Below are 20,487 nucleotides of genomic sequence, written 5' to 3'. Positions count from 1 at the left end.
CTTACTACCTATTAGTAAATGTAAATTTTCCATCAGTGTATTTTCGAATAGAATTGTGTAAATCTATTACAATATCTTTTTAAATTAATGCTAATTCAATAATCACCTGGCTTGATCGGTAAATGTGGATCAAGTTCTTTTTCCTTATATATATAGATTTGAAGGCGAAAACATTTGCATCCGCGTCCGCATCTGCAGATATCGTTTTAACCTACATCCGCGGCATCCCTACTCCATACAAGTATTGCAGCGCGGCTTGTTTGACTGCGCGCCCGCCCTCCGCGCGTGCCGTGTACAAATGCATACATTCGCATAATCTCGCGATGCACACAACTATAAGCCGTGCTGCTACGTTGTATGAAATTACCATACTTGTATATGCTTAATTGTAAGATGATAAAATGATAAAACCCTGTAATGGTGGCAACAGTACTCTGATTATTAATATGAATGTTACATGGCATCGATTAAAAAATTAGTTCTTTAGAGTCCCGAAACGTGGTCAGGGTTATAAGATTATGAAAAGGTAGGTATATAAATAAACCTTGACAGATATTGATACCTTGTCAGGAATTATATGTCTCGTCTTGCCCCGCCTGTACGACGGAGTTTCTTACGAAAACTAATCAAATTATCAATTATAAATGCTCTCTTCATTTATGAGTTTATGAGATTATACCTTTTTGGAATTAGAGATAACACAATAATTTTATCATAATATTATGTACTCATAATACGTCAGTTAATTGTTCATAAATCAAAGTTATCAGCAGCTTATTATTTTGATAAACACTGATTTATGAAAATAATGTCAATTAAGATTATGAAAAGATTATATTTATAATTTCTTTTGTTCACCTCACGTGGTAGAAAAATATACTTATTGTTTGTGGGTCACCTCTAAATTAGGTAGATATCCAAAGATAATAATCTCAGTACAGAGTACTAAAAAAACCGACCTCATAAGTACGTGGAATTACGTCTATTTGCTAAGTTTTATTGCAATATCCTTAAATTCGCCACTATACAGGACTTGACACTGGAGATAATAAAACCGGTTCTCACTACTCAAAGTATATTGAGAGAAAAACGCCTTGAATTGGAGAAATAACAAAATCAACCATTAAAATAATTGCTGCTTAAGTAAAATTTAGGCGCTACTTATAAAAATGAATCTTCATGCGTGAACAGACACCCTTAGAGGTGGATGATTTTCTTCAAAATGAAATGGGACCACTATGGAATTACCCCTTTCCAACAAAAAAAGAATCATTAAAATCGGTTCACAAATACCGGAGTTATCGCGTTACATACAAAAAAAAAACATACAGGCGAATTGAGGACCTCCTTTCTTGAAGTCGATTAAAAAATACTTAATATGTGAGGTGGACGGAAGTATCATATAAGAAAGGGGAAACCCTTTATTATTGTCAAAAAATACTTACGTCAAATGTAATTGAAGAATCAACTTATTGAATTGTTCTATTTTCAATTATCAAATATCGAAAATGCCGATGCGATAACAATCAAACAGTAGGTATATTATAATAACTAATTACAAACCAAATATATTTTTTGTCTAATAGTATTGTACATACCACCAGAACATAGGGGCATTACCCAGAACAATCAGACCAGAACCAATGTACAAAAGTTCATTTCCCAAATTGGTCCTATCGATATCGGAACCTTCTCATGCAGCGTCCACAGTGCAAACCGCTGTTGTGCCGGCCGCCGAAGCCATTAAACCAAACGCTAAATTGCCCTTACAAAAATAACTATAGATGTTTACCTAAATCATGGACTAACAACACAGGACTACTGCCAATCTCCATACTACATACACATCACCAGATACTAAATGTGCATCAGATCGTAACTCTGAAAAATGTCAATCAAAATCCCGTCTAACATCTAGATGGCGCTGATCGATAGCCTAGAAGTAGTTTTTATAGTATGTAAATTTTAGGCAAACGCGTCCCATCGTCGGTCACATCGTCGCTTAACATCAGGTGAGATTGTGGCCAAGCGTGTGTCTATTATATATTTTTTTAAAAATGGCCGTGGATATTAATTAATTCCTCTTTAATCCAATCCAATCCAAGGTTCAATTTTTAAATTGCGTTCCATCCACCGCGACGCAAACGGTAAATAGTTTAGACAAAGACCTGTGCGGGTCATATGGTATTATTTTATTTTAATCTTTGTTTTACTCTTAGATTCTATTATAGTTTATTATCATTATATTGTATTATATCACATTGTATATATAAAATGTGATTTTTGCCTGAAAATTAACATATTATTATTATTTAAAACGAACTACAAATAGTCAATTTTTTGCCTTGTAATATTATTCAAATAATGACCACGAGTTAAAATTATTTTCTGAACTTTGACAAATTGCGTGGTAATAGATGGCATTGTGTGTTACAAACTAATTTATAAATTACCGCTTCCTAATATGGGCAGATGGCGCTAATCGTAGTCAAATTAAGCCGGCAATATCCATAAAAATCAGTGAAGTAAGCGCCATGTAGTTGATGAGTTTGTTATCAGTTCCCCATTTTTTCACTTTCACTAAGTAGCAAGCATTATAATAATAATAAAGCGCACATACTCATAGCCCTGTATCGGTGCCATAGATGCACACATAGACAACCACAAATTATAACCAAACTCCAAGAAAAATAAATTATGTAGGCCATGAGGCCATACAAATATTTCTTCCGGCACGGGAATCGAACCCGGGGCTTCTTACGTGGCAGTCCAGCAATATTATATATTATAGCAACTTTATTGCGCTTGTCATAAGAACGGTTGTAGGCATTGCACTTCGCTCTTTTAAAAAATACTGCAGGTCTAGCAGAGTACATTATGTGTGCGCACGTTGTAGGCCAGAGCTGAATTTTGAGACAGGGTTCTTACTTGATAGGAAGATCCATTGTCGCACTTTGTTTACCTAAACCGTGAATACTGAAGACGAACATGTGATGTGTACGTTTTACGCCTTTTATTAACAGTAATGTAAAGTATAAAAGTTTCAACATTTATGCACTTTATTTAGATAACACTATTCTCATAGATATATAACTTATGTAAGGTATGTTATGTATAACAATTTACCGGCGGACATTGGACAATATTTTTGCAGACATCCAAGAGACGAAATCTTTTAAGGTTTTTTTTTCGTGATTAAATATCACGAACTGACAGGTTCGTTTTTCTTCTTAATCAAACTTCACTCATCTCTACATCTTCGATGTTCAAATCGTCTAGCATTTCAGCTAGCGTGATGCGCGGCAACCCAGGATCAATTTCGTCTATATCCACTGCTATCTTATTGGCATCTTTGAATATGTTGATGTTCTGTCTAAATGCCGGATCTTCTTCGAGATCGTCGAGGAATTCGTTGTAGTCCCTGGAAATAGAAATCGTATTTATCTTCCTAGTTTTATACAATCGACATTAGACGTGATTTACATTTAAGTGTAGGGTAAATACTGCGATAAAAACAACTGAGTTACCCGTTCACAATTTCACACCATGAAAAGTAATAATGGAAATCCTTTCTTTAGATAGTCTGTATTTAATATTAAATTTATTCAATATAACATGAATATCACGATGTTTTACTACCATAAGATTCAATTATTTGTTGTGAAATGACTGCACTTTTTTGAGAATTGAAAAGATTGTTATAATTATTAATACAAAGATTGGGACACTAAGAAAAATTTCTTAGATGCGACTGGATTCTAACCAGCGGATTCAGCATACCATGCCTGACGCTTCCCCAGCTGAGCTACGGAACGGACCACCTTACGAATTTTTCTACGTGCTTACTGAACTTAGTTTTTGGTTTTTAACGACTTTTTGCCATAGAGCCATCTGTGAGAAATCTATGAAAGTTTTTCTCCAGTCGGATTGAAAAAAATTTTCGCAGTGTTCGATTTTTGTATTATTATTCTTTATTTAATTTCAGAACTTTAGTCCCAGAAAACATGCCAATCCAATCATAACACTATAGTACTTGTTGCACAATTTCCAGTAAAACTTTTTTTTTATTATAGTTACTAAAATACAAAGTCAACTAACGATGATTTACCACACAACGATTTTGTATATTTTGATAAGGGTTCAGTCAGAATCCCTTGAAAGAAATTAATGTCGAAGCAACTCAACGTAATCATCAATAGTTTTGGCGTGCTTTCGTTCTTGGTACATTCTATAAAAATCGTTAACATGTTACAGGCAAAATACTCAAACGTGCACGTGGCATAGCGGATACAGGAAACGTTATGATCATTTCACACACTAGCGTAAAGTGTGCAGAGTAGCCCACTTCATAAACTGAAATTTGCACAATATTGTATGGTAGTATATAAAAAACGATAAAACTTACTCATTAGTGGAGCTAATACCGTCATGTAGATCATCTGCCATATGTTTAAGTTTCCAGTTGCGCGCGCGCCGTCTCGCTGCTCGCTCGCCGTAGAACTTCTTCACAAGGAATACGTCCGGCACTTGATTTTGGTTTAATTTATCCAGATTATCGTCATTGACGTTGGAATCGCCAAGATTGTAGCTGTTGGTGTAAAATAATTTAACAAATAAGTTTTCCATTATTACTAGAATGATCACCATATTAATTATGGTTGTATTTCTTAGTTACGCCCTATAAATCTTGTTCTGTATTAATTAATATTCATGGACCAAGCAATGGTATGCCAATCCTAAACAAAATAAAAGAATAGCCAGCACTGTCCAAAAAAATCTGTGCAGTGAACGCCATCTAGTTGATTTGTTTGTTATTACAATTTCAGATGATTAATTTTAATTTTCAGCTTGTCAATGTAAAATAAATTAGTTACAAAATTATCTATTTTCAAAAGCCTCTATTTTGTACTCGTCGCGACATCTGGAGTTCGAAATTTAAGGGAAAGAACTTATGAATGGCTATAAATGCTTAATCAATTTTAAAGATTTCAGGTGTACAATTTCTTTACCTACGAAATAAAATAATATATATTATTTTTAATGACTGAAGTATTCTTTTTTATGTCTCTTCACAAGACAATGCAAAAAGCAACAATGACCACTTCTACGTAAGTCGTGGTTGCCTAATGGTTTGAACTACCGCCTCCCGAGCAGAAACCGTAGGTTCGAATCCGGGCTGACACGACCTTCTTGTCATTGGGCCGACGTTAAGGACTACGGCCTAAACCTTCGCCTGAGACCCGCACTCAGCAGTGGTACGTATGAAAGGGATGATTGATAACGATTTTCTATATCAGCCAAGATAGATGTGGCACTTTATACCAACATTTCATAATGTCAAAAATGTTTGATGACAGTCTGGCTAATAACATTCGTAGCAAACATGTTGACTAACATGGCCAAGTTCGGCAATGAGCCAGTGCCCTTTATATAACAGGAAATAGAAAAGTAGTACTAAAGGTTTCTGCCCTGATTATAATTTTAGTTACTTACCCCAAAACAGTGTCTCCAGGTTTCAAAATGTGTCCCAAATGTGTCTTAGTATGTACAGGAGAGACATCTAAACCTAGTTCACTAGCCTTTACTACCCACACGTCAGCTACTATATGTTTGTTGGACACCATGCCTTGACCGGGGAATGATTTTTTTTCCTGGAATTTAATTTTGGAGGTGAGTTTATATATTTTCGCTTTCTATTAACGAATTATTCAATTAAGTTTTCTATGAGACATTCAAATTTTTCATGCTGAAGTCATGCAAAATAAACTGGTTTCTATTAATGGACAATATTAAAGAAGTCATAACAACAACAATTTCTAAATAATTTTTTTTTTTTTAATTAGTCTTAAAAAACTTTGGCCTCGTCATACAAAAGTAATAATTTTGTTTGAAAAGTATAAAGAAGAAATTTATTAATTCTCAAAATTATTATTTTTGGGAAATAAATTTGAAAATTCTTCCTATTTCACATTATTTATTAATTTATGAATATTGTGTACTCCTTAATGTGATATGTATTACAAACAATTCTAACTTTTTTATTTAAAAAAACCAACCTTAAAAGTACCATGAAATAACATCTATTTGCCAAGTTTTATCCAAATCGGTTACCTACCGGAAAGTGCGCGAAACCAGATTCATTTCCTAGATTGCCACACTCAGCGGGACTATTTTCTTCAAATTTACTGAGACCAATACTGATTGGTCCCATTCAAATTTGAAGAAAATATGACTAAAAATAGTAATGGTACCCTCTTTCCAACAAAAACAAGAATCAGTTAACAAACCAGTTCACAAAATCGGTTCAGTAATCGCGTAACACACACACAAAAAAATGCTATCTGTGTGCTTTAATTAAGAATCACACTATAGAAGCAGTTAATTAGCTAGCACGCTTTTTTTAAGTCTGTAATCCTACTTAAATGGGGTCCAGAAAATATTATTAAATACTTACATGCTCCTTCAAAATATCAATATCCATGACGATATATTCAACCAACTGCTTCGGGTTGCAGATGGTATTGAAAGCATGCCTCCAGTAGACAGTTGATGATACGTCACACACTGAGAAAAATAAATAACGTTTTGAATTATTTTAAATTTATAATTCAGTATGTTTTCAGTGCTCATAAGGAGACATATTGCAGAAACAAATCTCGCTAAGTGTGATCAAAATCGAATTAAGTTTATTAATTATAATTCAGAGGAGTTGCGGCAGACCACAGCGATGGCGGGATGACTCGGACTCCTTTAAAGGACTGGCCATATTTTGCCCAAGATCGTGAGCAATGCAATGGGAAAAGAGGGGGGCAGCCTTTGCCCACCAGTGCGATAAAACGGGCTTATAAAAAAATAAAATAATACAGAAAGATCATACAAATGTATTTCAAAGAATTTGTCTAATTATATTATTTTATTTATTTCAGTATCTCTTAGTTTGGAGCCGGTCGACGCCGGAACGTGTACGGTCACGAGGAAAATTCAGCGAGTCGCGGCCTTTTGTGTTTCTTATGGTAGCAACACATTGTTTACTTTAATTAAATGATTTGTTGTATATTTTTTAGGTTTATTTTTTCCCTACCTACTTTTAATTTGTGTTAAAATTTTTATTATACTTGTTATTCAATTTTACAAGTGTTTATTTATTGTTATTTATTGTATAGTCATGAAAAAATATTTTTTTATTCAATTCTACATTATAGTCACTAGGTTCTAGAAATGTACAGTACGTTGTATTTATGCATAATTTTACTTACTTTGTCCAGTACTAGCATCAATAAGTTGTATGGTACTGGTAACTCTATGTACCAAACATATAGGCGATATGCCAGCCAACTGCTGCGTCAATTTCTTCGGAAGACACACTAAACTGTCTTTAGATAAAGGCACAATTTCTATACTAAAAGTGAATTTGTAGTTATAGATATTGCTATGTATATCATGGGATATAAGCTTCTTTGAGTGTTGACATTTTACAGGCAACATTGATTGGATGAAGTCCACCATTTTGCGTGCGTGATTTTCTGTTGCGTAGAAGAAGTCTAAGCCGTCTGAAACGAAAAGATGTTATGTCAGGCTTATGATACGAAAAAATACCTATACATCATTGACTTACAATTATATGGACGTCGGGTCCGCGCTAAAAAGTGTCCGCACTTGTAAGGCGCTAAAATCGTATACAGAGCGCGACACTCCGCTTTAGTCTTCATTTGTTCTACTGACAGCGCGATACTGCGATGACATTACAATTTAAATTTCGAATAGGTTGACTTGGGACATTTTTTTCGTGGTTTTTGTATTAGACCCGTCGTCCATTTATTTGTAAGTCAATGCTATACATAGTAAACGTAATTGAAATCTTTTTGATGACATACGCTCAGTACCATTCATCTGTGATTGATAATACTAAAATATTTAGAATAAACCTGTTTGTATTTTGTATTTTTATTTTTTGCAGCAAAAATGTAACTTATCAAATATTGAAATATAATTTTCCACTCAAAGGCCCTCAACTCAGGATTGCACTGACAGAATTCGACTGATACTCATCATAACATGTCTTGTATATTATGGGTTGTATTTTAGCATGTAGTTATGTTTTTCTTTTTGTGTTATTGTAACTACAAAATGTGTATGCATAATTATATTGTGTTGTCTTTATAGAATAACTGATTTCTATTCTAGGTCATTCCAATGAAATAATACTGTAAAAGGATATAGTTTCTCTTTGCGTTTCTTATTAAATTTAAGGGTAATTAGTTAATCTAAAATAATCAATTCATGTATATTTTTTTAAATAATGATCATGTATCTATTACTTTTGTTTTCTTGCAGCACGCAGCATAGTCTTTGCTATAGAAAATAAGAATTTATTTCATACAAACCTTTGAAATTAACATATACAATGTTTGAAGCCGTGTCTACATTTGTATCTATTGGCGTCATCAACATCAACGACCGCTAGTTTATACACAGAATGATATTCGATCATTTGATATGCAAAGCTTCATAAAAGTATTGTAATACTCACCATGCTTAGGTTTAATTCCTAAAGTGTTCTCATGCGCTTTATGCTTCAAAATGAGCTGCTCCAAATAATAAAATGTCTTTCGATTATTTGCGCGTTGTCTCACTTGCACCAATGCGCGCCAATAATCCTGAGCTTCGGAGCGATGGCAAGCATCACACATTTGGTGCTGAATGTTGAACTCAACTATAAAAGTTTGTTGAAGAACTGCTCCACCAATTACTTCACCCTGTACAGTTAGTTTCACCTGAAGGATAATATTTATTAGTAAAAACAAATTACATAAAATTTTTTCGATATTCAATTGTATACTACAATCTTATGCAAGTATCTACTTATGAAGTTTAGTATAAACCACAAAATTATATTTTCAAAATTGTAATAACAACAGAGTATTGACAAATTTAAGTATTATTTATACAAACTACTGTAATTCTTTAAATATAATTTATTAATACTCCAAAAACCTTAAGCTGACCATTTCGCCTACATATTAGAGAAACAAAGATTAGATAACCCAGTATGTGAATAAATATAGTATAAAAATACTACACAAGTTTCAGGGTAACATACCTTTATCCTCTTAGAGTGAGGCTCGGTCCAGGCAAACCCTGCATCAATGAGTTTAACTCGATTAAGACCCTTGAGCCTTTTCAAACAGAGGGCTAAGAGCTCTCGAGACTCCAAAGCACACACAAGCCATTCTGCTGGGGGTTGCAAATATCTGTGAAAAATTGATTCATATTTATGTAGGTCTACAATGAAACTTCACAGCCTTACTAAGGATCCTATTCCAGAACTCTACTCAATACGCAAGTCAGGACTTAAGTATGATTTAAAGCACTAGAAATCATACTCAAGTCCTTGCCATTGGAGTCGTATTTGCAGTGCTTGAAATCATACTCAAGTCCTGACTTGAGCATTGAATAGAGTTCTGGAATATGACCCTAAGGACGTAAACATGACAAGAATAGCTAAAAGATGTCAAGGTCACAAAAAATAGAGAATGCATAGCACAATAACCAAACACAAGAGTCGACTTAATGAAACAAATAATCCACAGCATTCAGTTGTCAGATTGTAGCTACTCCGTGAAAAATATTCAGTAAGTATTCTTTCAGTATTTGAAGCATGAGATAAAACAAAATAAAAACTGGGATATGAAACAGTCACCCAATGTTTTCATTATTTTCTAATAATAATGATGTACAGATGTATATACAACAAGATTGTTATTACTCTAAGAGTAATGATTTGGCTACACTGTTAAGCTTCAACCTGAATTTGTGCAAGTTACTTGCTACAGGAACCATTTTTCCTTACACAGCAAACATACGAAAGTGTACTTGGCTTATGGGGAAGCATGACTATGGAAATGGATTTTTGAACATTGTATGTTTGTTTGTAATTTAAATACTCCTTTACTGTTAAGGCTGCACAGTTATGGAATGAACTCCCGTCTGAAATCCGTCATTCTAAATCTCTTCCTATATTTAAAACTGCATTGTGTAAGCATCTTCTGGAGCGATCTTAGTCTGCAACTAGTCTGTATATTTAGTAGTAAGTAGAAGTTTATTTCAGGGTCGTATTCCAGAATTCTACTCAATGCTCAAGTCAGGATCTGAGAGTCGTATTTTAGAACTCTACTCAATTTTCAAGTCAGGACTTGAGTATTGCAGTGAGCACTGAAAATCATACTCGAGTCCTTGCCATCCATCCACGACCCTAAGGGTCATATTCCAGAACTCTACTCAAGTCAGGACTTGAGCAGACTTGAGTATGATTTCAAGCACTGGAAATACGACCCTAATGGCAAGGACTCGAGTATGATTTTCAGTGCTCACTGCAATACTCAAGTCCTGACTTGAGTATTGAGTAGAGTTCTGGAATACGAACCTTAGTGTTGAGACACCTTTTTGCTGACACACCTTCTATGTAGGTTGTCTGTGATTATTTTCAATTTAAATTTTTATTATTGTATTCTGTACTCTTGCACTATGTTTCTATTACTTAATTATTATTGCTCATACACACATCAAAAAAAGTTTGCGATCAACAGCATAAGCTCCTATAATTCTTTAAATTTAACTTTATCAAGAAAAAATCTATGTTGTATGCTTTCTTTGAATAGGAATACCCTGTTTGAAATTAAAATATAAAACTATTTTTTATTATTTATTTTAAAAAATTGAGCCATTAATCATAATGTAATAGTGATAGAAATTTCATAAAAAGAAAAAGACTGTTTAATTAAACTTAAACAACAATTTATTATTAAAAGGTGTGAATTCAATATAAAATAACTCCTCCCCTGGCTCGAATACATGCGAAGATCCTCCTGGGCATGCTGAGGATCAAGTTATCCAGCATTTCCTGGGGTAACCTATCCCATTCTTCAATAGCGGCTTCCCTGAGCTCTGGAACTGTCTGGGGACGTGGCTCACGGTTCCATACTGCTCGTTTAAGAGCATCCCTCGCGTGCTCTATTGGGTTTAAGTCGGGCGAGCCGGCAGGCCAGTCTAATCGTGTGATATCGTATTCTTGAAGAGCAGCATTGACTCGTTGAGCTCGATGTGCGGGCGCATTATCATCGACCAGTACAAATTGGTGCCCATGGTTTACTCGGAATGGTCTGACGATATCATCAATAGCAACTGCTTTGTACATGTCCTCTGTCATGAAGCCCCGATACGGGATCAAAGGCGTTCTAGCTCCAATCATAATGCCACCCCAAAAGGACACCGATTTTCCGCCTTGCTGAACTGTTCCAGTGGCAGTTCTTTGTCTTTCACGGTCGCCTGGTCTTCTCCAGACACGGACACGTCGGTTATCTGGATGAGTGCTGATTCGGGATTCGTCAACGAAGAGACAGTTTTGCCAAATGTTTTCGTCTTCACCTTCTTCATTTTGTCGAAGTCTAGCCCACTGCAGTCTTCGTTGTTGACGTTGCCGGGAATTGAGCGGAGCTCGCCAAGACCTCCGTGCTCGTAATCCAGCCTGGTGCAAGCAATTGCGAACGGTCTGCGTGCTAACTTCAAGCCCAGAGGCGGCCCTGACTTCTGCTTTTATTTTAGTGGCGTTGATTGTTGGATCACAGGCTGCCAGCAATCTAATATAGCGCTTTTGGGCAGCTGTCAAAACAGTTGGGTGACCGCTGCGGGGTCGGTCAGCTAAATTCCCCATTCCGTGATACCTCTGCAACGTAGCCACGACACAGGATTGGGATATAGCAAGTCTGCGTGCTATTACTCTCGTGGTGTATCCTTCTTCCCTCAAAGTTACTATTCTAGCTCGTAAAACCTCTGATAATCCTCTTGGCATTTTTTCAAACACAACTTTCCGCGAAAAATATCTTGAATCGCTTATAATTGACTAAATCAGATTTCTGAATGAGCGTAAGCTAGGACTGAAAGCCTTTTTATATGAAAAAACAATTGAACGGGGTCATTGTTTTATGTTCTAATTTATTTTTAAATAAAGAATCTAAAAAGAAGAAAAAATCATAATATAATCTACAGTAACAAAAAAGATTTCAGTTTTTCGAAGTGATCGCAAACTTTTTTTGATGTGTGTATAAGGGGTGGTGCTGGAAAACCTCTTTGTAACCTTCTATGTAAGTTGTCTGTGACTGCTTTGAAGTGGATTTAAGTTTTTTGTGTTCTTTGTCAAAACGACTTACAGAACTATATACATTGATTTCTTCATAATGACAACTTGACCTGTTTTCATTTATGTCGATTTTGTGAGATAAAAAAGACTCTAGTCTGTCTGATGGTACTAACCTCTCACATCCTCTGCAGAAAAAAAGAGTGGCTTGCTTAGGTATGCCCTCAGTAATGTCCACATGGGCTCTAAGACACGCCACACACATATTCGAAGGATTCGCTTCGATCGGCACAGCGCACTGACAGCATAATCTGAAAATCATCATTTTTACACCATGAGCACATTGATAAACATATAACTTTAGTTATTTAATCTATTCAACAGCCTCTTTGGCTGAATGGTTACCATGCTGGCCTGACGTAAGAGGTCCCGGGTTCGATTTCCGTGCAGGGAGAAATATTTGTATGGCCTACATTTATTTCTCTCGTGATTTGGGTGTAATTTTGTGGTTGTCTATGTGTATGTCCGTAGCACCGATACAAGGTTTCCCTAGTACGGGGCTATGAGCCTGAGTGGGCCATTAATTGTTAGTATTATTGGAATGAGAAAACCGTACTAAACATTTTAGAAAAACGTTTACTACACTAAACATCAACAAAAATAAAAATACTTTGCATATAAGAAGAACAAGAACGTGTACATCATTCGCGTTCACAAGTATTAGATTTATGAAACTTACATTCGTGTGCTGTTTGATGGTGTAATATTTTCAGGAGATATGTACTCCATTTCTTAGCTGTTAATTGCGAGAAACTGTTTACAGAGCAAATTTTTATAAAAAATAAAAATTAAAGGATGGACACCAAAATCAAACACGTGTTCACAGTTTCCTTACAAAACTATGTATGTAGTGAAAGAAAAAGAGATATAAATATAATATAATTAATGTATGATGTGCTCTCTTTCTACAAATTGACATAACGCACGAACGAATCAAGTTTTCCTTCGTTGTGACGTGCAAAACAAGTGGCGGGTTTTAGTGCGACAATAAACGTCCGTTTTTTCCATCCGATAGTATCCGACTACCGGAAGGCGCTCATATAATGAACACTATTAATTAAGTAAGGTTTAAACTTAATTCAACTTGAATTTTTAAAATGAAATGAATAAATATTATTACATGTGGGAAATATGACCTTTGCTCTCCCCAAATTTATAACCTTGATTGTTTGGGAATTTTGAATAATTTGCATTGGCAACGCTGCAAATCGGAGGGAAGAATCGGACGTGTATTTCGTCTCCCCACAAAAGTATAGAGAGCGCGCCTTCAGACAATCGGATAGGTAATAAAATCGGACGCTATTTCCGACTCGAACGCCACGTCACGTCATCCGATAATCGGATCGGACGTGTATTGAGTGTTCATACAATTATATTGTACGAGCGCCTTCCGGTAGTCGGATCAGACTATTGGATCCGACTATCGGATGGAAAAATCGGACGTGTATTCCCGCACTTAATAGTTACATTTTTGACACGAGTTAATTTCTACTTCATGTATGTATATTATGTAACGTCACCTTAAATGCCAACCGTGTCCATTTCGCAGTACATGAGGTACATGATACCGTTGTCAAAGGGAAGTACATCAAATGTCAAAATAAATGTTTTTCCAAATGTATTATTGAATTATTCGCATGTATTATAATTAAATTGGACAAAAATATTGACATTGAGTATAATTAGGTATTAATAAAAATGCGACGCTGCAGCATTAAGGGGTGCGGCTTTAGAAAAAGTGCAAATCAATCGAATGTTACATTGCACAGTCATGTGTTATTTTTTGTCTATAAATCACACAATAGCCCAAGTATTTCATGTAATTAGACTTATTTAAGTAGTTTATTTATAAATCTTGCCAAATATTGCTTTTGTTACTTTAGATTGCCTGCTTGTTTGTATATTTTGATGATTGTTGTTAACGATTATTTTGAGATAGTGTTGATCTTGTAAGCATAAATATTATCGATATTCCGTTATTAAAACCATTCACTCCGAGGTTTTTATTGTTTTATTATTATAAATAATAATAATAAAACTATTATTATTTCAAGTTTTCCTACAAATGAAAAAAGGAGGAAAGAATGGTTGGAAATCATAGGACTGCCGAATATAAATGTTGGATCAAAGACCATCTTCATTTGTTCGCTTCATTTTGAAGAATCAAATTTTAACAGAACTTTGAATATAACTAGATTACATGACAACACTATTTCATCATTAGGTTTATTGGTAAATAATTTCATGTTCAATTTAGATTAAACAAGACTCATTACTAGTTATTCTCAGTTCCTGAAAACAAATTTATCCACTCGTTTCTGATTTTTCCCAATGATTTATTTATTTATTTGCAAATATGATATGCAAATATGTACTAAAATGTAGGTTAAAGGCGTACCTCTTAAAGTAATTTTTATATTTTATTTAGTAAGTACAATTAATAGTATTTAATGTTATATACCAGTAAAGTAGGTATAATTAAGTAAGAATGCGCATGTCGCCAACAAACTACACAGCAGTTTGGTGACTTTTACTAAATAAGTTACCAGTTGTAATCTTGAAAATATTTTTTTTTTTAAAGTTTAAAAATGTGTGTTGACATTTATAATAATATACCATTAGAGATTACATTATTAGACTTGTGTTTGTTTAGGCATGCTTTGGTTACAGTAAACTAAAGAAACAAAAAAAACAGATTCAACATTCAAGACATACATTTGCATGTCGATAATGACTTATCGATAGATTATGGCACAACATTAAAGAAATCCGACATTTGTAACTTTTAAATTTTGGTTATATGCACGTTGATTCTATACTTAGGGCAGCTCCTTTCTTTTATTTTTTTCCATCCTCTAAGATATAAATAATCGTTAGGACGTCAAATGCTAAATGTCAAAATTTTTCATATAAAGTTGCAAGCAGCGTTGCCAAAACCAATTGTTCAAATTCCCCAAAGATCTAATGAAAATGACGGAACTTACGGAGTTGGAGCTAGGCGCTGCGCAGACGGTGCAACTTTGGTCATCGAGTTTCGGCAACTGGCAACCCGCAACTAGCTGTTTATGATGTTTTTCATATAATTTCAAGAAACCGCGCAGACGTAGCAACTTCAGTTGAGAGTTTCAGCAATCGACTACAGTTTTCGATTGCCGAAATCCGTGATTAAATAAATTCTTAATTACCGCTACTAGAAACTTGCAAATTTGTACTGGTTGTCTGCAGTTGCCAGTTTCCGCAACCGGCAACCGTAACTTGTGAAGCAACTTCACTTCCTTTCCGTCCCCCGCAGCGTCAGTCTTGACCGTGGAATTCGAAAGTTTATTTAAAATTGCGGCAATCGGCAACTAGGCTTCTTAGTTGCTACAACCGGCAACCGTTAATGGAAACTTGTAAAAAGTTGCCAGTTGCAGCCAACTGAAGTTGCTCCATCTGCGGAGCGCCCAGGACAATGTCTTTTTTGAAGACAGAGTAAAATGACGTTTGTAGGGCTGCCAGTTTTTACAAAATTTTAAATAGTTACGTGGTTGTTGCCAATAGTTTTGTCGATAGATTATAAATCAATAGACTAAAAAGTCGTTGAAAAAAACCAAATACAAAGACACGACAATAAGCACATAGAAAAATTCGTGAGGTCCACTGGTTCGTTCCGTGGCTTGGTTGGTATAGCGTCTGGTAAAAATAAGATGTTTATTTCTCCAAACAAAAAAAAACAAAAATTTTTTTCTCTCAAAGAATTTAGCTTTTCAACAAATTACATAAGAATAAAAGTTATCAGTTATGTCATTATGTATCATATGAAAAAAACTCGGCTCTGTATTCCTAAAATTGTTCCCATGATTAAATAATATTTAACCTACAATTTATATTTTTTAATTTCAGCATTTTTAATCAGCTTTAAGGAATACAGAGCTGATTTTTTTTTTGATAGTTTTTGCTTGAAAAAAATTATTATATTTTTTTTTTCTCCGACACAATCAACTATTCAAGAAATTATACAAGAATAAACGCCTAGAATAATAACGCATAGAATGATAGTTTCATATCAAACGAACTGTTACAAGTGAGGCAAAAACCAAATTCATGTAGGCGTAAGCAACTTGTACCTACGCTCGTCGGCACGCAATATACAAATAATGATGCCATGGAATAACATTTCCCTCAAAAGTGGGAAAATTGTATCTTGCTTAACTCATCATTAAGTTAAAGGTACCTACAGATTTGCCCGACATTGTCGATCAGGTGCCTACAGATGTGCTCGATTTTGTCACGGGCACGATTTTCCAAAAAAAATGCTATATGGGTATCATTTTCGAGGTATTTGAGGATGCTCAATATCTAAAAAAATATTTATATAAAAATATAAGTTGAAACGCGTTACTTCCTTGTGAAATGTGATGTTAGCGTCTATTTTATGTTTGCCTGTTCTATTTTTACACCCATTTACCGCAAATTTCGTCATTATTAGCAAAAATTTTTTTTGACCTTGAGCATTGACAGCACGCGCGCTCGTGTAGGTCCTTTGGAAGCCTCTAACTTGCCTCACTTAGTGTGTGCGGGCTAGGTTTCTATGCGTTATTATTCTAAGAATAAACGTTGTTAGGAAAGTTACTATCTATCACATAAAAAAAAATTAGCTGATACTCCACAAGTTATTCCTAAGTCCACGAATTATCAATTTGGCCCCATTGTGCGACGTTCACTTTTGCGCAATGAACTGTAATATTACTCCGTCTTCAAAAAAAACAGACTATAGCTGTTTAAAGAATGTAATGGAATGAACCAGAGTGATTAGCTCTATAATTCGATGGATCGGTACACGGCACTTTTTATTACACTCATGTATTTATATTTTGCACGTTATTGATCTTGATTTTAACACGTTTTTATTTATTTATTTAAACCGTCGATGTCACATAATTTTTTCTACACACGAATGGCGGTTCTATTATTTTATTTATTCGAAAGTTTATTTTTATGAATGATAACTTTAAACCATAGTATATTTTAAAAGAGATACCTACAAACACTAAAAAGTAAGTATTGTCTGCACTAATAATAAAGGTTAAAATTCTCAAATTTGGGGTGAGCAAAGTTCTAATTCCCTACAAATTCCCCACATTTCGAAATCTCGTTATTTACTAAAAACCCTTCACTTAAAAATATAACAAAGAATTAAAAGAAAAAAATAATAATTACAAAATTAGGTGACTTTAAATCTTTTATTTATTTTAATGTAATGAGTTTCAGCATTAATCAGTTTGAAGAAACATTTTTTTTCTTAGCCTTACAAAATTAAGCAACTTAATTACTAGTTGTGCATTTAGTGACACTATGCTGAGGTATATATTATTATTAAGGTAAATATTAATGAAGTTTAGACCTAAATTAAATATTTAAAGTTGACGAGTGGCAAATTGTGGCTTGGAAGTACCAACCCCTCGGCTTTGTTTAGGAAAAGATGATTTCGTTTTTCTTATCTCTGATCTTATCGAATAATTCTCTAAGCGGTTTTTTAATAACGCCCTGCTGCAAATTGAAAAATCTCTCGATGTGCTATGATGAAAAAAATATCGATATTGTTCAAACACCGCTTCTACCAGTAACCATCAAACTAAAAATGCATCAGCAACTATAGATTAAACAAAATGATAAAATGTTAATCTTCGCATTTTCCTCACCTAGCTCCAACAGACACAAAATCCACAATCGAGGTCAAATTCCCCGCAATTTGGTAAATTCGCGTAAGTTGGCAACACTCATTGCAAGCGCAGCATGAGACAAAAAATTTTTAGCTTTGGCTATGAGATTATTTAGCTTAAAACTAAATAGCAAAAAAATGGACAATAATAATTGAGTATTCAGATTAATCGTCAGTTATAAGAAATTTAGGCAATTGAACGATTAAAAATTATATTAAAAATATATTACTATATATTAAAAATTTTAAAAAGTAGAATAAATAAAAACAATTCACTCATTAAATCAAAAGCGGAAGACATACCACACTACGGATTTTACGTATGGCAATACAATATAAAATTATTTCTATTTCATTCAAAACTTCATTCAGACTTCCTTATTATTACGTAAAGAATTCGTGATCTTCCGAGCTACTTTGCGTTTTGGTGATATCGATTTTCTGAATACAAAAAATGTTCTCTACCGTCTGCAAAGTTGGCCGTTTGGCCACGAGGACGGTAGTCAACAGCTCTTTGGCTGAGAAGACACCAGTGGTTGCGGGAGCCCTTGTGAACAAACGGGATTATGCAGCGAAGGCGGCAGCAGGCAAGGGGCAAGGTAAAGTTGTTGCGGTCATCGGTGCCGTAGTAGATGTACAGTTCGATGACAACCTGCCTCCTATCCTAAATGCGCTGGAAGTACAGAACCGCCAGCCTCGTCTGGTGTTGGAGGTCGCGCAACACTTAGGAGAGAACACAGTACGCACCATCGCTATGGACGGTACTGAGGGCCTGGTGCGCGGCCAGCCAGTGCTTGATTCCGGTTCGCCAATCCGTATACCCGTGGGCCCTGAGACCCTCGGTCGCATCATCAACGTCATCGGTGAGCCCATCGATGAGCGCGGCCCCATCCCAACTGATAAAACTTCCGCTATTCACGCCGAGGCCCCAGAATTCGTCGACATGAGCGTACAACAGGAAATTTTGGTCACTGGTATCAAGGTCGTAGACCTGCTGGCTCCCTACGCCAAGGGAGGTAAGATTGGTCTTTTCGGCGGCGCTGGCGTCGGGAAGACTGTACTAATTATGGAACTGATCAACAACGTCGCCAAAGCCCATGGTGGCTACTCTGTGTTCGCTGGCGTAGGCGAGCGCACCCGCGAGGGCAATGATTTGTACCACGAAATGATTGAGGGTGGGGTCATCTCTCTCAAGGACAAGACCTCCAAGGTATCACTTGTGTATGGCCAGATGAATGAGCCCCCAGGCGCGCGTGCCCGTGTCGCCTTGACTGGCCTAACTGTAGCTGAGTACTTCCGTGACCAGGAGGGTCAGGATGTGCTACTGTTTATTGACAACATCTTCCGTTTCACCCAGGCTGGCTCTGAGGTATCTGCCTTGTTGGGACGTATCCCATCTGCTGTAGGCTATCAGCCCACTCTGGCCACTGACATGGGTACCATGCAGGAGCGTATCACCACCACTAAAAAGGGCTCCATCACCTCCGTACAGGCTATCTATGTGCCTGCAGATGACTTGACTGACCCTGCTCCTGCTACCACCTTTGCTCACTTGGATGCCACCACAGTATTGTCCCGTGCCATAGCTGAGCTGGGCATCTACCCTGCTGTCGACCCTCTCGACTCCACCTCTCGTATCATGGACCCCAACATCATTGGTGCTGACCACTACAATGTCGCTCGTGATGTGCAAAAGATTCTGCAGGACTACAAGTCACTTCAGGACATCATTGCTATCCTAGGTATGGACGAGTTGTCTGAGGAGGATAAGCTGACAGTTTCCCGCGCGCGTAAGATCCAGCGTTTCCTGTCGCAGCCTTTCCAAGTTGCTGAGGTGTTCACCGGTCACGCTGGCAAGCTGGTACCTCTCGAAGAGACCATTAAAGGCTTCTCCCAAATTCTAACTGGCGAGTATGATCACCTTCCCGAGGTTGCGTTCTATATGGTCGGCCCCATTGAGGAAGTCGTAGCGAAGGCCGAGACTCTAGCCAAGAGCACGTAAATAACATGTGTGATATTGTAGTTATTGCAAAATTTAAGGGATATGCTACCACCTGATAATTCCATAGCTGTCTGGCATGGGCACACACAGTTTTCTCTTTTGTCCTTTTTCATACAACTTCTAATTGATATAGCAGTTAGCTACAGAAAAAGCACACTGGAGATAATATGCCTTGTCCTTTTACTATCTCTGACCAGCAATAGTAGTGATATAAAATGATTGTTATGTATTTATACTAATTAAGATTATGTAACTATTGTTATGTAAGGACGAATTAAAATCCTTTTATTTAAACAGTCTTTTGTTTTCATTTAATTTTTGGTTCATATACATTTTTCTCAAGGGAGGGAGGGAAACCCGGGCGGGATGTTATCATCGGCGGCCTGTTTCTAGAACCATTTTGTAAGATTAGATTAGAAATAAGGCCTCAGACACAAAGCCGCCTGGTCGGCGGGTTCGGTCTGACCCTTGAGACCCTTTATGGTATACCCCCAGAATGGCAATATTGCAAACAAATGGCCTTTTAAACTTTATATATTATAGGCGTCATGTATGAAATATAACAACTAATTAGTAACTACGTATTTATAA

General features: G+C 35.9%; 2 protein-coding genes across 2 annotated transcripts; one reads left to right on the top strand and one right to left on the bottom strand.

Annotated features, from left to right (window-relative positions):
• Positions 1-2,819: 2,819 nt before the first annotated feature.
• Positions 2,820-12,997, bottom strand: LOC113231776 (60S ribosomal export protein NMD3). The gene is made up of 9 exons (XM_026466305.1): positions 12,873-12,997; positions 12,310-12,444; positions 9,101-9,251; positions 8,531-8,774; positions 7,257-7,550; positions 6,455-6,564; positions 5,494-5,651; positions 4,406-4,588; positions 2,820-3,421 (listed from the first exon to the last, which is right to left on the bottom strand). Exons 1-9 carry the CDS (start codon positions 12,920-12,922, stop codon positions 3,235-3,237), a joined length of 1,512 nt encoding a protein of 503 aa, XP_026322090.1. The 5' UTR covers positions 12,923-12,997; the 3' UTR covers positions 2,820-3,234.
• Positions 12,998-18,333: 5,336 nt separating this feature from the next.
• Positions 18,334-20,171, top strand: LOC113231759 (ATP synthase subunit beta, mitochondrial). The gene has a single exon (XM_026466277.1). It carries the CDS (start codon positions 18,349-18,351, stop codon positions 19,894-19,896), a length of 1,548 nt encoding a protein of 515 aa, XP_026322062.1. The 5' UTR covers positions 18,334-18,348; the 3' UTR covers positions 19,897-20,171.
• Positions 20,172-20,487: the final 316 nt, after the last annotated feature.

This window comes from Hyposmocoma kahamanoa, unplaced genomic scaffold, assembly GCF_003589595.1.
Source record: "Hyposmocoma kahamanoa isolate Upper Pololo Valley unplaced genomic scaffold, ASM358959v1 66, whole genome shotgun sequence".
Taxonomy (NCBI): domain Eukaryota; kingdom Metazoa; phylum Arthropoda; class Insecta; order Lepidoptera; family Cosmopterigidae; genus Hyposmocoma; species Hyposmocoma kahamanoa.
Note: the sequence above shows the minus strand (reverse complement) of the source record. Positions and strands in the feature narration are given on the sequence as shown.